General features: G+C 35.9%; 1 protein-coding gene across 5 annotated transcripts in view; it reads left to right on the top strand.

The window, feature by feature from the left end:
- Positions 1 to 14,488, top strand: part of LOC110675397 — a 194,015-nt gene that overhangs the window by 159,158 nt on the left and 20,369 nt on the right. For 4 of the 5 annotated variants that reach the window (XM_021840316.1, XM_021840319.1, XM_021840320.1 and 1 more), the window contains one exon: positions 10,953 to 12,195. In XM_021840316.1, coding sequence (XP_021696008.1) covers positions 10,953 to 12,195 — 1,243 coding nt within the window. Of the gene's footprint in view, positions 1 to 10,847; positions 10,872 to 10,952; positions 12,196 to 14,488 lie in introns of those variants that run through there. The other variant, XM_021840317.1, reaches the window with a different exon arrangement.

Here is a 14,488-nt window from a genome sequence, read left to right as displayed (position 1 = left end):
TTTTTAAGTGGTAGTTGTGCAATGCCAACTTCGGCGAGCCGAAAGTTCACGAAGTAGCCGAAGATGACGTCACATTGAGAAAGCTACGAACAAAGCCTTGTCGTCACCATCAGCTGATCGTTTTGTTTACATCTTTTTCGTGACTAATACAAGTAAACACACACTAAGAGCCGGACCTGTTATATATGACATTGATATAGCATGTAACCAGTTGCCATACCATGTTTCTACACTTTCCCAATTCAAAAGGATGTAAAAGCCAATTATCAGGGGAAAACTGTTTATATTTGTAATGCTTAAAGTCTCGGGCCTATGTTGACAAATGTTCCGATTTAGGTTCAAGGCTTACTCTGATGGCAGATCAATAATGTTTATATAACGTCAAACAAATTATACGAGCGAAGGAAACCATTTTAGACGAAATTAACGTCAATATCCTGCACTCTAAATTCCGATGGGGCAAACAATGTTTTATTCGCCTACTCTTCTACGTATTTCCTCGTATTCTAGCCGAAATTGGCTTTTTGTTCTAAGATGGCTATCTGTTCTGTGATACAAGGATTCTGTGCCAATTTTCGGATTTTCATAAAAAGTAGGCCAAAATCGTCTGAATCGTATACATATTTCAAAAGTCATCTGTCGATTCCAAAAGTGATGCGACCAGAACAACAGTTGTCTACAATTGTTGGTTGAAAGTGTGAAAAGTCGAGTTACTTCGATCGACTTGACTCATTAAGTAGGCCCCTTAATGATCCTTTTTGCACACCGTCTTGTATTGCTCTTCCCAGTGAGATTGCGCCTTGTAAGTTTAACAGGGAACCTTCTGGGTAGTCCAGTTCTGATTTCAACCTAATTCTTCTTAGACGGCATTACTAGCTTTATTCAGTGCAGGAGTAGGTTCATTCCCATCACTCATGACCATGGGCGTAGCCAGGATTTCCGTTAGGGAGGGGCATGCGACCTTGAAAGTCTATTCACAAATTTTACGCAAAAATACAACCTCTGCACCCTTTTTGTATGAAACGTTAAACTACCGAGGACATATATCCCTAATTTTTACTCACAGCAACAAAAGTGTTGTCAAAAACACGTATTTCAAAAGCTTTCATAATATAGAATCCAGAAACATTTCCACCAAAACTTACTCTCGTATTTTTGCAGACAGCCGCAAATTAGTTTTTTTTAGGTAGAGCTCCGTTAGAAATTTGCCAAGAAAATATCTAGGGTTGCCTGTAGAGATTTTTCAGGATTTGATTTCAGTTTTTTTTTTGGTTTTGTTGTCAATCAAATGAAAAAAAAAAAATCAAAAACACAAGGCATAAAGTTCATAATATTTATTCTAACATATATTGCAAAGAAATGGTTTCTCAAGTAATTTTTCCTGAACTTCTCTAAAAAGTTCCACAAATGGTACATCCAATTTCTCAAGAAATTCCTTTGAATGTTTCCTATTGATTATATTTAGGAAAACACTTAGAATTCCTCTAGGGATTCTTTCAGGAATTTTTTTTCTCGCCTGTAGAGCCTTTTGACCACTGCTTCCATTATTTAGGAATATTGTGGTATGACCCATGTTTTATTTGGTACTCATAAAATATCCTCTCGCAATTGAGATCTGATAAACATTGGTTGATGTAGCACTCTATCCCAATTAGGCTCAACTCGTTTTATAAAGTGTATTACCTTATTAGAATTACTTTGCCAAATTTCCAAGGGCTCTAAGAACCCTTTTCCAAATGTTGACTAGGGGGGCCTGGCCCCCTCCAGAACCATCCAGGCCCCCCCCCCCAGAATTTTTGATGGTAATAAAATAAAAAAAAAATAAATAAAAAAAAACAAACAAAAAAAACAAACGCAAACAATTTAACTTGCAGCAAAATCTTCTGAATCAATCTAGGTACATGACTCTTGTTATTAACAAAAATTTCTTCAGGAGTTACGTTATTTTATGTTGTAGAACACTATAGCGAGAAAACCTCGCTTGTCTTATACAGCATCAGCGTGATGGTTCTGACTTTGGTGAATCACGCGACAACCGAAAGCTTATCCGTCCGGCTGTCGATCGATTGGTTACTGTTAGAACTAGCTTCATGTTGTATGCGGTAAACACAACTTTCTGGCATATCCATTACCAAAAATATCGTGGTATAAAAAGTGGAAGTTGGATCCCAAAAATTCGTTTTTTTTTCTGAACAATCCAATTAATTCTGTTTCAGCATAGAGCAGCACTGCATTCTGATTTCTCATGTTTTTGGAGGATATCTTGCTCGAGGTATGTGGTGATAATGATAACCCTTATGAGAATCCACTAAAGAAATCCATTTAACTTCAACTCGTATAATGTCCGAAAAAAATAATTGAATACATAGCGGGAATTCTTGTCGAAAAAGTTTTCTTCAAATGAATGGTAGAAATTTAACATGGCGTAAAAAAAATCGACCATAGTGACCTCTTTGATTTTGCTTCAATTTTTTTAAGTAGTTTTGCATGAATAAATTTATTGCTTAAACAATAATTTTTCAAGGAAGATTATTATTTCCAAAATTTTTTGATTAATATTCAACAAATTTGTAGCACAATTTTTCAAAAAGCTTTTCAATATGCATTTACCTTTGCATTATAAAATTTTAGTTTAATCAAATACCTCAAGGAATATTTAAGGGGGGCTTCAGAACTTTTGCAAATATTTTCGAAATTAGTCAAATAATATTGTGGGACTTGTTCATACTTTCAAAGCGAATTCATCCTGGTGGACATCCACTCCTATGTCAACTTTTTGTTATCAAATTGATTTTGGAAAATGTTCCCGGATTTACCTTAAAAATGTTACTTTATCTTTCAAAAATTATGTTTTCGCTCGCAATTCCTCCAAAAAATCATTAATTCTGTTAAATCTAATTCAGAGGTATTTAGCTGAAAGTTCTATTAGAAATTCTTCTTTGAATTGCTTTAAATAGTTTTCCCAAAAAATTTATTACAAATTCTTCCGCAAAGTTCATCAAAAGTCCTTAAGAAATATTTCTAAAATATTTCACAAATTGCGTCAAAAAATTTTCTCTGTTTTCTTTTTAAAAATTTTGGATCAAATCCCCGGATCATTCAAGAATTGTAAAAAAAAAAATGTTTTCAAAATGTCTCATACCCTCGAATTTTTAGAGGAAATTTGTTGAAAACCCCCAGGAAAATTTTCGAAATGAGCGTAACGGTAGAGGAGTCTGTAGCAAAATAACTGGGAAGGGGAAAATTTATTAAGATATTCATAAAGAAATTTTTATAGATTTTCCTTAAAACACTTTGTTAGAAATTGGTTCTTGGTTTAAATTTTTGTGCGATACGAAAGCGTAATTTCTAGAGGTTTTCTGGCAGAATTCTGGAAAACCAGAAATCAAGGAAGGATAGCTTTTAAGGATAAAGAAGATTCTGATGTACCTTGAGAAGTTTGTTTTATTTGTTAATTCATTAGAGAATATTTTATTATATCCTGTAATTTACCTGTAGAGAAGATATTATAAATTATCTTTCATTGTACCATTGCCCACCTATTGTTCGACTTGCTTCAACATTTTAATGTTTTTTCTTCCTTCGCAAACCGCTTTGAGGAACCTCGTACAAATCTTTCCATACTCCAAAAAGCAACGTTTTAAAGAATCTAAATCTAATTATACAAATTGTGAAAAATTACAGAATTCTTATGCGTATGGTTTCTGATTCCTGAAAATCCATCAGAAATTTCTCAACAAAATTTCAAAGTAATGCAGAAGTTTCCACTAAGATTTAACCCTCTCTTTTCCATGGTAGCACAGGTGCCAGGTGGAATTTCTAGAGGTAGGAAAAAATGGGTTCTACATCAATATGTTCACCATAGTATCATGAATCTTCAGAGTTCATACTAAATATTATATAAGATTCTAGTTACAAATACTTTCAGTTAAAATTTAATACGTTTTAACATGGATCATTTTCTTTTATAGAAGACGTCGAAAAAGAACACGATTTTATGTAGTAAATCCTACAAGAACCACTTAAGCTTTTCTGTGAGGTACATTGTTAACATGTTTCAGAAATTCTTAAATTTTACGACAGGAATTCAGTGATGTTTTCCGAATTATGTTTATGTGATATTGATTGATTCATAGAGCAATTTATAAAGCAATTTCTAAAAAGTATTAAGTTTTTTTCAGGAGTAGTTTTGGACCCAAAAAATGGAGAGTGTTTAAATTTTTATATGTCTTTTTTATGGAAGATTCCTGAGATTTATATTCGCAAAAAAATGAGTTATTTCTAGAAACTGAAAGAATACTTCTGGAGATTTTTTTTGAAGATCTATATAAATAAAAATGGAATGGTGTTTGTATGTCACGAAATGGCTTACGAACGGGTCAACGGATTTGAATGATTCTTTCTCAGTGTTGTTCGTCAAGGGTTCCGACGTGTTTGTGTGTATAAAAATCCCAGGATATTCACCGGGAAAGTTGAAAAAACGAGCGCGAACGAAACTGTCATTTTATATGGGACGATCAAAAGCGTTTTTCAACAGCCTACTTGATGGCAAGACGAAGTTTGCCGGGACTAGAGTTTTCATTCCCGGGAACATTTCCCGGGAATTGAGATTTCCCGGGAATCCCGTTTCCCGGGAAATGATTTTCTGTTTCCCGGGATTCCCGTATTACCTGAGATTTTCATATTTCCCGGGTAGCTTTAAAAAAAGAAATTACTATCTATTTTCAAACAAAAACCATCAAACAAAAACCAATTTACTTATCATATAATTCTAACCAATGAACTCACTACATCACTAGTTATATTTTGATACTTATTTTTTTTTGTTTTTTGTAATGAAAAAGTTGTTCATAAAATAGATATTATATTTGACGAATTTTGCTATACAAAATAAAGGACTTTTCAAGGGATCTTTTCTATGAATTCAGTAGGCTCATAAAGTTTTCATGGATGAACCGTCACAATGTTTAATATAAGGACTCTAGTTGGATCAAGAATAAACTCCACGAGGGCTTTTGCTTAATGCTATAAACTTTGTTGTTCTTTAGCCTAGCGTTTCAATTGAAACTAACATTTCTTTAGAAAAACACGGACTCACAACTCACAAAGAAGAGAAATAACCAACAAATTTACTGGTATAAAATACATATAGAGTCGATGAAGCCGCATGTGGCATTGTTTTTACGTCTCAAAGCTTTTTATCACGGTTGTGTGAAAAAAAAACACAGAAAATACGAAAACATTTTTTTTTGTTTATTGTTTTAGTTGCACTATAATACAAAGCAAAATACAAACCAAAACCGTGTTTTTACAAAACTTTTACATTTTTGCTTTAATAAGTGGATCAAAAGCTCTTGATTGATATAAAAAAGTTCTAATTTAATTAATTATTTCGTTTATGAAAAATATTTTTTCTTAGTAGTGCTACAATAGGAACAATAGGTTTCCTATAGATGCAAGGGAGCTGAAATTATAAGCAAAACTATATTTCGATCCTTTTTTTTTAACAAAATCGAGTTGTGTATCAATGGTACTTAGGTAAATGGTTCCTGAGCTTCATATTAAAAATATTTTGCAACGATTTGTAGCAAAACGACCGTAAAAAGCTACTAGTGCGACAATAGGGGACTGTCTACTAAGGGAACACCGACCCTACACGAAATACGGATACTTTGAAAAATAAAATTCTAACAAATTTGCTCTATTTTCACGTTTTTCAGAATTTCCCGGGATCCCGGGATTTCCCGGGAAATGGTAATTTTATTTCCCGTTTCCCGGGAAATCGAATCCCGGGAAATTTGAAAACTCTAGCCGGGACCACTAGTTCAGAATGAATTGCTAGTGTTTAGTGAATCTGGTGAAAAAAATGTTCAATTAAAATCCCAAAAGAATCGTTAGTGCGGTTTTATGAAAAAAAGCTCTGGAAAATGGTAAGATGAATCTTTGGTAATTTTTCAGAAGAATCTACAAGAAACAATAATATAATTCTCTAATAAATCTCTGTACAAATTACTCGGGAATTTTTGTATATTTTCACGGAAAAGATGTTGCACCTTGATTTTAGATAAATCAAAAAAAATAATTATCTGTGAAAAAATACAGATTTATTGCGGAGAGCTTCTCTGAACAATCATGAATAAAATTTCCCAATTGAATTCTTTTAAATTACTCAGGAAATTTTTGTGGAATATTGCTAGGAATCCTTAAATCCTTAATCCTTAATCCTGGAAGAGTCAATTAATATTTTTGCAGGATGTCTGGATAATTTTGCTACGATTTCTTCAAACAATTCTATAGAGAAACCTTAGAAAGAAATTTGAAAGCAAAGTTGGAAAAACTGTTGGCGAACTCTCTGAAGAATTCGTGGAATGAATCCTTGCTTGTTGATTATGAAGTCATTTTTGGTGAGAATCCTATATATTTTTGTTCTATATTTTGGAGAAATCCTTAGAAATCCTAAACAAATTATTTATGAACACAGGAGGATACTTTAAACTAACAATTGGAATTTATATGTAATGTGTACCTAGAGGACCTTCGAGGAGAAAATATTAAAATAATTTGTAATGCGGAATTCTTCAAACGATTTTTTAAGCAGTTCGATAGAGATTCTTCGAGAAATTTTCTGATGAGATCAAAAAGTCTGAGAATGATTCTCCCAGGATGAACTCAATGAAAACTAATAAAGGAGTTCTTGAAAAAAGCACTGAAAAGTGCGAACATAATTCATGAATAAATTCCCGTAGGAATTCCCAGAGGAAACTCTTCAAAGCACATGAATTAATTCCTGAAATAATCAATAGTGAAACACAAAAGACAATCCTTGTGAGCTTTTTGCTAGAATTCTTTAAAGATTTTTGACTGGTTACAACAAGAATGAATCTTTTTCATAGTGATAATTGAAATTTACAAATATCACTGATATGCTACGAAATGAGACACAATTATAAATGAATGAAATCGATACAAATCTGTAAAATTTACCAAATTTGTGAAAATCGTGATTATTGCGACCGACATTACTTCTGTAAAACAAGTATTTGCTAGGCCCCCCTAGGCCCCCTCCAGAAAAAAATCCTAGCTACGCCAATGGTTTTCATCTGTACAAAAACGACATTTAGAGGATTGGATTTTTCCTATCTTTTTAAGATGATACCTACTTAGTCAGTGATCAGTTATCAAGCCAGTTATTACCCTAAGATTTCCTTTATTAAGATAAAGTATAGCCCGGGCTTTTGTTAGACTAAATTTTATGAATCTTTTCGCTTGCTTGATTTTTCAGGGATACTGTCAATATTTATTTCAGGAATTAATTCAAAATTGTTTAACAATTTCATCAAAATTCTATCGATTATTTTAAGCTAAGATATTTGTTTCCAAATTACTTGAAGTATTTTTTTATTGGGAGTCTGCCATGTTTGCTTCACAATTCTTTCAAGAGTTCTGCTACCGAACTCTTTGAAGATATTTTTCTAGAGACTTTTAGAGAACAACATTTAACGATTTCTCCTAAGGTTTTTCCAACTGATAATATTTTATTAATATTTTTTTACAGATTTTTTTCTATATATTTTTAGAGTTAACCCCAATAACTATTCCAAGCACCAAGAATTACTCCTAGATCATCAAAATTTCTACAGAGGTACATATAAGAGCTACTCTGCATATTCCTTCAGACACGCCATAGCATAATTGAAAAGATTTCTCCAGAATTTTATCCATAGATTTCTACATAACTGTCCACAAGAATTTTTGAAAAATCCATCCAAAAACTTCATAAATTTCTTTCGAAAATAGATCAGATTTTTTCAGGAAGTCCTCTTAGGATTTATCCAGAAATTTTTGTGAGCATATCTCTTGCAGGAGCTTATGGAATCCAGGAAGCCATATCATGAGAAATATCTTTTGGATTATGTAGATTAATAGTTGGTACTGATCATAGAGATAATCATAAATGAATTATAATTTTTGCTTAGAGTAGCTTTACGCAGAAAGAGTTTTTTTTTCAGGATGCCCTTTAAGGATTTATCCCGTAATTTATCTAAGAATATTACTTGCAGAAGTTGATTGAATCAAGGATTTAATTTCTTGAAAATATTTTTTGGAATTTGCGGATTGATCTTTGGTGCGGATTTCAAAGAAATTCATGAGCAAGCCCTTAATTTTGGTTTTCTATGATCTATGTTCTAATGTATACTTGGAAAATATGCTGTTTCAATATTTGGAGGAATTCTGAGAAAAAATATGCACATAATAAATTTCCTGCGAAACCAATGCGAGATATTTTAGATGAGATTTGTTATATTGCCTGGTTTTGTGGGTTTCGTGCAGTTAGTGTTACCAAGCATTTAGCCGCATCGAGTCAAGGGGTATGGGTTCGATTCCCTCTTCAGGCCGGAAAAGTTTTCGTCAGAAATGTATTTCGACTGTGCCACTGGGCGTTGCATACTAGTCCGTTGTCTAGTGTAGTGCTTCCTTCAAAGGGCAAATCGTCCACTGGAAGCATTAAAGTGTTGGTGTCTTTTTAAAATATACTTAAGGTATTTCAGGTTAAACTCTTTAAACTTTTAGAAAGTTCCAAATTTTTGAAATCTTCATAACTTTTCGATGAACTTTTCAGGCAATCCTTAAAATAACTTCTAAGAGATATTCTACATAGCTTGAAAAAAAAAATAGACAGGAAAAAATCCTAAACAAATCAATTAGCTGAATAATTTTGCAAACTTTGTGAAAAGGCCCAATCAGCATTCCTGTAGAAATCGTTCGGATATTATCTTCGAACTACTCTAGATACATTACTGAAAAATCTATGGAGTTTTTTTTAAACTCCCTGCAGTAAATAAGTCGCAGGTAGTATTTTATCAAGATTCTCCAGAGAAAATTAATTGTATAAGGACTTTATGAAATCTTTAAATCTCAAGGAGTTATCAGGATCAAAAACCCGAACAAATTGTTAACAAAACAAAACACAAATTGTTGTTTTGGAACAAATTGTTGAAATGGTTATTAAAAAATATTTTGAACAAGCTAAAGAAATATTTATATCATGTGGAGTTATCGCTTCCTTGGCAAATTCTTCGAAGAATTCCCAGTTAATAAAACGTTGTAATCGAATAACTCAAAAAGTTTATCATGACAAAATCTATCTATCTCTCGCGTTCAGTATCATAAGGGCGTAACTGCAATGATCGATTTCTCTTCATTGATTTTCTCTTTAGCTAATTACTTGCCCGGCTGACTGTTTTTGGCTGCGATTTTCGTTTCAGTAAAAAGAACTCGTCGTACTTGATCATGTTGCTTCGTGAAATATTACGAAAATCGATTGAATTACGTGTACTAAGCGAAAGAGAAAATCGACGAAGAAAAATCGATCACTGCAGATACGCCTGTATGATACTCAACGCGAGATCTATACAAATAAAAATGGAGTGGTGTTTGTATGTCACTAAATGGCTAAAGAACGGGACAACCAATTTGCACAATTCTTTCACTGTTGTCTTCTTGAAGGGTTCCGACGTGTTCGTGTGACGGAAAAGCTTAGGGAAGTTTTCGGAAAATTTGGTAAAACGGGAGAGTACGTTGACGTTGACGTTTCACAACAGCCTACTTGATGACAAGACGAAGTTTGCCGGGACCACTAGTATGAAACAACAAAAATACGCCCAAGAATTCGGAGCAATATGCAAAACAAAAATCGAAGAGAAATACGCTACGACGAATACATCGAGAATGTGACCAGCATTGTTTAAAAAAATATTGTGGGAACGCAACGAAACCTCTTTGTCACGTCAATAAATCTTATCAAAATTTTGGCCTTGAATTCGAGAGGATAAACCAACTATTTTTCAGAAGAAATGTGTTTGCAGTTTTGAACGTATTTGAGGGGTTTTGAAAAAGAGTTTTTTTTTGTGTGTGCTGAACATTTTTTTTTTCTTGTAAAGACCCCTACTGTTCCTAGAAATAATTTCTGGCTACGCCACCGCACCATATGAATAAAACAACAAAAAGAGATAATGTTTATGTTTTTTTATCGAAGATTTCAATTTTTTTTTCTTAGTGAATCGATTATCCGGAGTGAAAAAGAAAAAAATCGATACTCCGGATAATCGAGTCCGTCCTGTACTGATGAAACTCTTACATAAATCAATGGATAATATTTCGAAGGAACTTCTGAATAATTTCTAAAACTATTTCTGTTCAATTTCAAATCCACCCAAGCATACTGTACATATTTTACCGATCATTTAAAAATCAAACGTTTCACGTCTCGCCAGCAGAAACGACGTTTCACAACATTCCAGCTGTCTAGGCGACTGTATCGCCCGAGCTGCCAAGAGCTCAAATTTTCAAATTTTCCCCTTCACGTTATAACCATATTGGCATTGATATATCACCGACGACCGAACCGAACCGCAGCATGTGTATCTCCGACCGCCATGTGTCTCACTGCCGTCCTAGTTGCCATCTTTATTGACACAAACTATTCACAGAGTATACCTAGTCGTATACACAGCACAGCGCAACTCTTCCTCCTTCGACTTCGGTTTTATCCTACCGCGACATTCCCATGCATTACTCGGGGCTACCCCAGCCAGCAGCCACAGACGTTGTCGTCGTCTTTGGCGTCGCGGGACGATGCGCAAGCAAACTGGTTCGAATGTTTGTTTTCGTCATGCGGTCGCCTCCGCCTCGAAGCAGTAGTACTGCCAGAGATGAGAATCCACAATCTCCTCATTCGTTAGCCGTCTGTGTTCGTCAATCGTGCGCGCAAATAAGCCGTGTGGGCGCGAACACCATACGACTTTTCTGTGCTTGCGCTCCCGTACACTTGCTACTTTCAGTCATCACCCAGCAGAGACCAACTTAAATGTGTATTTATTGGCAGAATTAGAATTCCGTCCAACCCGTAAGCAGTCATTTTACAGTCGTTCTCCTTTTCCCCTTACTTTCAGATGATCCGGGTGGAGGACTTCCGCCCGCTATGGAAAAATCGAACAGCTGTAGCGAAGGCAATACTACGTCAGTGAGTCAACAAAATCCAAATTTGGCGGCGGAAAATAGCGGACCGCATCATCATCATCAACCACACCACCATCAGCAGCAACACACCTCATCGCAATCCTCTGCCGCCAGCAGTGCGATATCCCCCGATCTTAAGTACCTGCATAAGAAGTTTAAGAGAATTGCCAGTGCCACTTTAAGCACTGTCGATGACAGTGGCAGTGAATCGAAAAAGCACGTTACATCAGAAGCGCTCAGTCGTAGTACTACGATTAATACGACTACGGCGACGCCAACTACGATAGCAAGTGCAACCGTCGATTCAGGCCCCGTCGTCACCTACCCCGTCGCGTATTTGCCAAACTCAAAACCTACCGCGGTGGTGAACTCTGCCGTCGAACCTTCTGTTCAGCAGCAACCATGTGCCAACAATAGTAACAACGAACCGAAGGTAGGTGATATCGTCAACGTGTATGAAGCCACTGCGGCACGTTTTCGACCAATAGTAGAATACTCGCGGACTGTGATCGATCGGGATAGATATCAAAGTCAACTGCAATTAATCTTCCCGAGTAGTACCGACCGGGTACAACAGCGGCCACAGCTTCAACAGCAGAGTAACGGTGCTTCCTTGAATTGCGTCAACCACGTTAGTGGCGGTAGCAGTACTAGTTCTATTATCAGCAACAACCATATTCCTGTGAAACTAGAAGTGAGTGCTGACGATACGACGAAAACCTTCTATCCCAGTGTAAATAATAACAGTGCTATCAATACAAGTTGTGATCTAAACGAGAAGAATCAGTGTAGTACTACCACGGTGGACGTCGGTAACGGTGGCAGTAGTCGAAGTAGTAGTAGTGGCAGTGCGTTATCAGCGCACGAGTTGGCAATTCAGGCCGATCAGAAATACGTAGTCGTCCTGCAGCAGCCGCAACCTTCGCCACTGTACGACGGTGTCAGCTCGTCGTCCGTCGTTGCTGCCCCGGTGGAAGCCGTCTCGTCGCCAGCGGTGACCACCACTGGCAGCGGTACCGTCCCCGGAAAGTACATGTGCCCGTACTGCCGGCTGAACTGCAACAAACCATCCGTGCTGGAGAAGCACATCCGGCGGCACACGAACGAGCGGCCCTTCCGATGCGATCCCTGTGGGATGGCATTCAAGACCAAGAGTAACCTGTACAAACATTGTCGGTGAGTAATTTCAAATTTTTCGGGTATGAAATCAGCATCGCGAAGATGTACATACGCCCTGCATTCCATCGATCTCTTTTGAAACGAAGCAGGCGCATGGTGGTTAATAGGATGATACTATGCATTTGCAGTACGCAAAGGTCATATAATACAGTTAACTCTCCCTTACTCGATATTGAAGGGACCATCGAGTTAGGGAGGTATCAAGTTACAGAAAACAAAATCAATGCTATTGCTATCCAAGGGACTATCGAGTTAGCCATGAAAATTAACTTCTACAATGGTTCTCTAACTCGATATCGAGTACCGAATATCGAGTAAGGGAGAGTTAACTGTTACGTGAATATCTTTTCATATTTGGAAAACTCATGGTGCCCAATATTCAATATTTCACCTTAGCTTTGCCACTCAGCTTTGGTCATGCAGAATACCTGCGCGTATACTGATGCGGCTTTTGTGGCTCCTAGAATGGACAATTTCCACTATCGACTGCTTCTGGACAAGTTATAAATCAATCTGATAAGGTATCAAATTTTTTTCTACCTTTCACATTTTCTATACATTGGAAACTTCACGTTTTTTGTTCGTAGAAGATTACAGGTCTTATGACCGTTTTGTACATGCTACATCCAGGCATTACAATCTCATCTGATTCTAATGCTCGAAAGATGATATCTCTAATCCAAGTACTCATTGGAACGATCCAATCCTTTCATATTGTGCATAAAATGATCATCTTAGCAGTTGATAAACGTACCTTTGATAGACCGAATGTGGAACATGATATTCGTTGAATACTATTGGAGAAAATGGTTTGTCCGATAAATGATTTGAAAATCCATCAGTAACGTTTTATATTCGACGAATATCAAGTATAGAGATATTCGTCTGTAGTCAAGAGTATTTTTTAAATCGAATGATTTTTTTTCTGTTCTTCACGCATTGGCGGTGGGCCTAAAAATCGAACTGGCATAGTGGTGTCGCTGTACGTAGGGTAATTCTCCTTTTGTTGAGTGGTTAAAAATCTCCCTTTTCGGGACATAATGTCATTATTATTGAAAGGCCTTTCAAGCATGATCAACATTTTAAGTGTTTCGAAAAAATGTGATCGAGCATGATCAACATTTTAAATGTTTCGAAAAAATGTGATCGAAAGAAATCCACGTGAGCAATGGTTGCGTGTAATATGTTATGAGCTAGTCATTTTTATACCTTTAAGTAGAAATGTGTTAAGGGAACATAAGTTCGACCTTTAGTTCCTCTCAAAACGAAACACGATTATATAAAAAATATATATGGGTTAAAATATAAATTTAAGAAATTACATAAAAGCCCATTTATTACGATAATTATGATATTTAAAGCAAGAGTACAAAGTGAAACCAGGTTTTGGGACGAAATGTTCCTGGTAGTGGTAACGTCCTTTGCTTATCACTTCATTCGAAAAACATGGTATTTGAGATTTTCCGATATATCTTGCGCTTGAAAGAAGGAGGGCTTCTTGAGTAGGACAAAGAACGCAGAGCCTATAATTAAATAGACGTCTGCGTTACCTACAAATAAACGAAAATATATTTGTCTCTATTTTAAAATAGTTATTTAAGCAACAAGTTGCAAAATGATGATTTTTTTAGCACGAAGAGTACATACGACGATAAATACGACGAGTGCTGAAAAAATCGAGTTTTGCAACGAGTTGCGTACAACATTTTTTGCAAATACGAAAAATGCCGTTATAGTTGGATTATTTCTTGGATCATAAACATATTTCAATAAAATCCCCATGAGCTTCTATGCGTAGCAACAGCTCAGTTTTCCTCAATCAGGTAGGCTGTGGAATAAATGTCACTAATTTTCACACTTTCATTGCTGATTCCATTTTCAAAGACTGATCAGGATAGTCGCCAAATACTATTTGCCTGCAATATGGAAGTGCTGAATTGCCTGTACGAATCACCGCGTAAGGCTCCCCGCAATTTTGAGAACGAACTAATAAACTCTGCTGCCTCATCTACGCCCGCAAGACGATTCTATTCTAACTAAGAATCCCTTACAGTCAACTAGCCTCTGACTATTCGTTGGATGCGAAGTGGCAAACTCGTCAAGGGCGAAAAGCTACTCAAATAAAGATAAATAATAATAATATTCGTTGGACGTTCCGAATCCGACTAGATTCGGATCTTCAAGCGGATATATAATGAGAAACTCGTTTGCAAACTTATTTAGTGATTCAGAGTAATTCAATAAATGTCGTATAGATGCAATAAGATATTGTTTTGACACATCCCAAAAC

This window comes from Aedes aegypti, chromosome 2 (assembly GCF_002204515.2).
Source record: "Aedes aegypti strain LVP_AGWG chromosome 2, AaegL5.0 Primary Assembly, whole genome shotgun sequence".
NCBI classification, from domain to species: domain Eukaryota; kingdom Metazoa; phylum Arthropoda; class Insecta; order Diptera; family Culicidae; genus Aedes; species Aedes aegypti.
The sequence above is the reverse complement of the archived record's forward strand: the minus strand, read 5'-3'. Positions and strand labels throughout refer to the sequence as shown.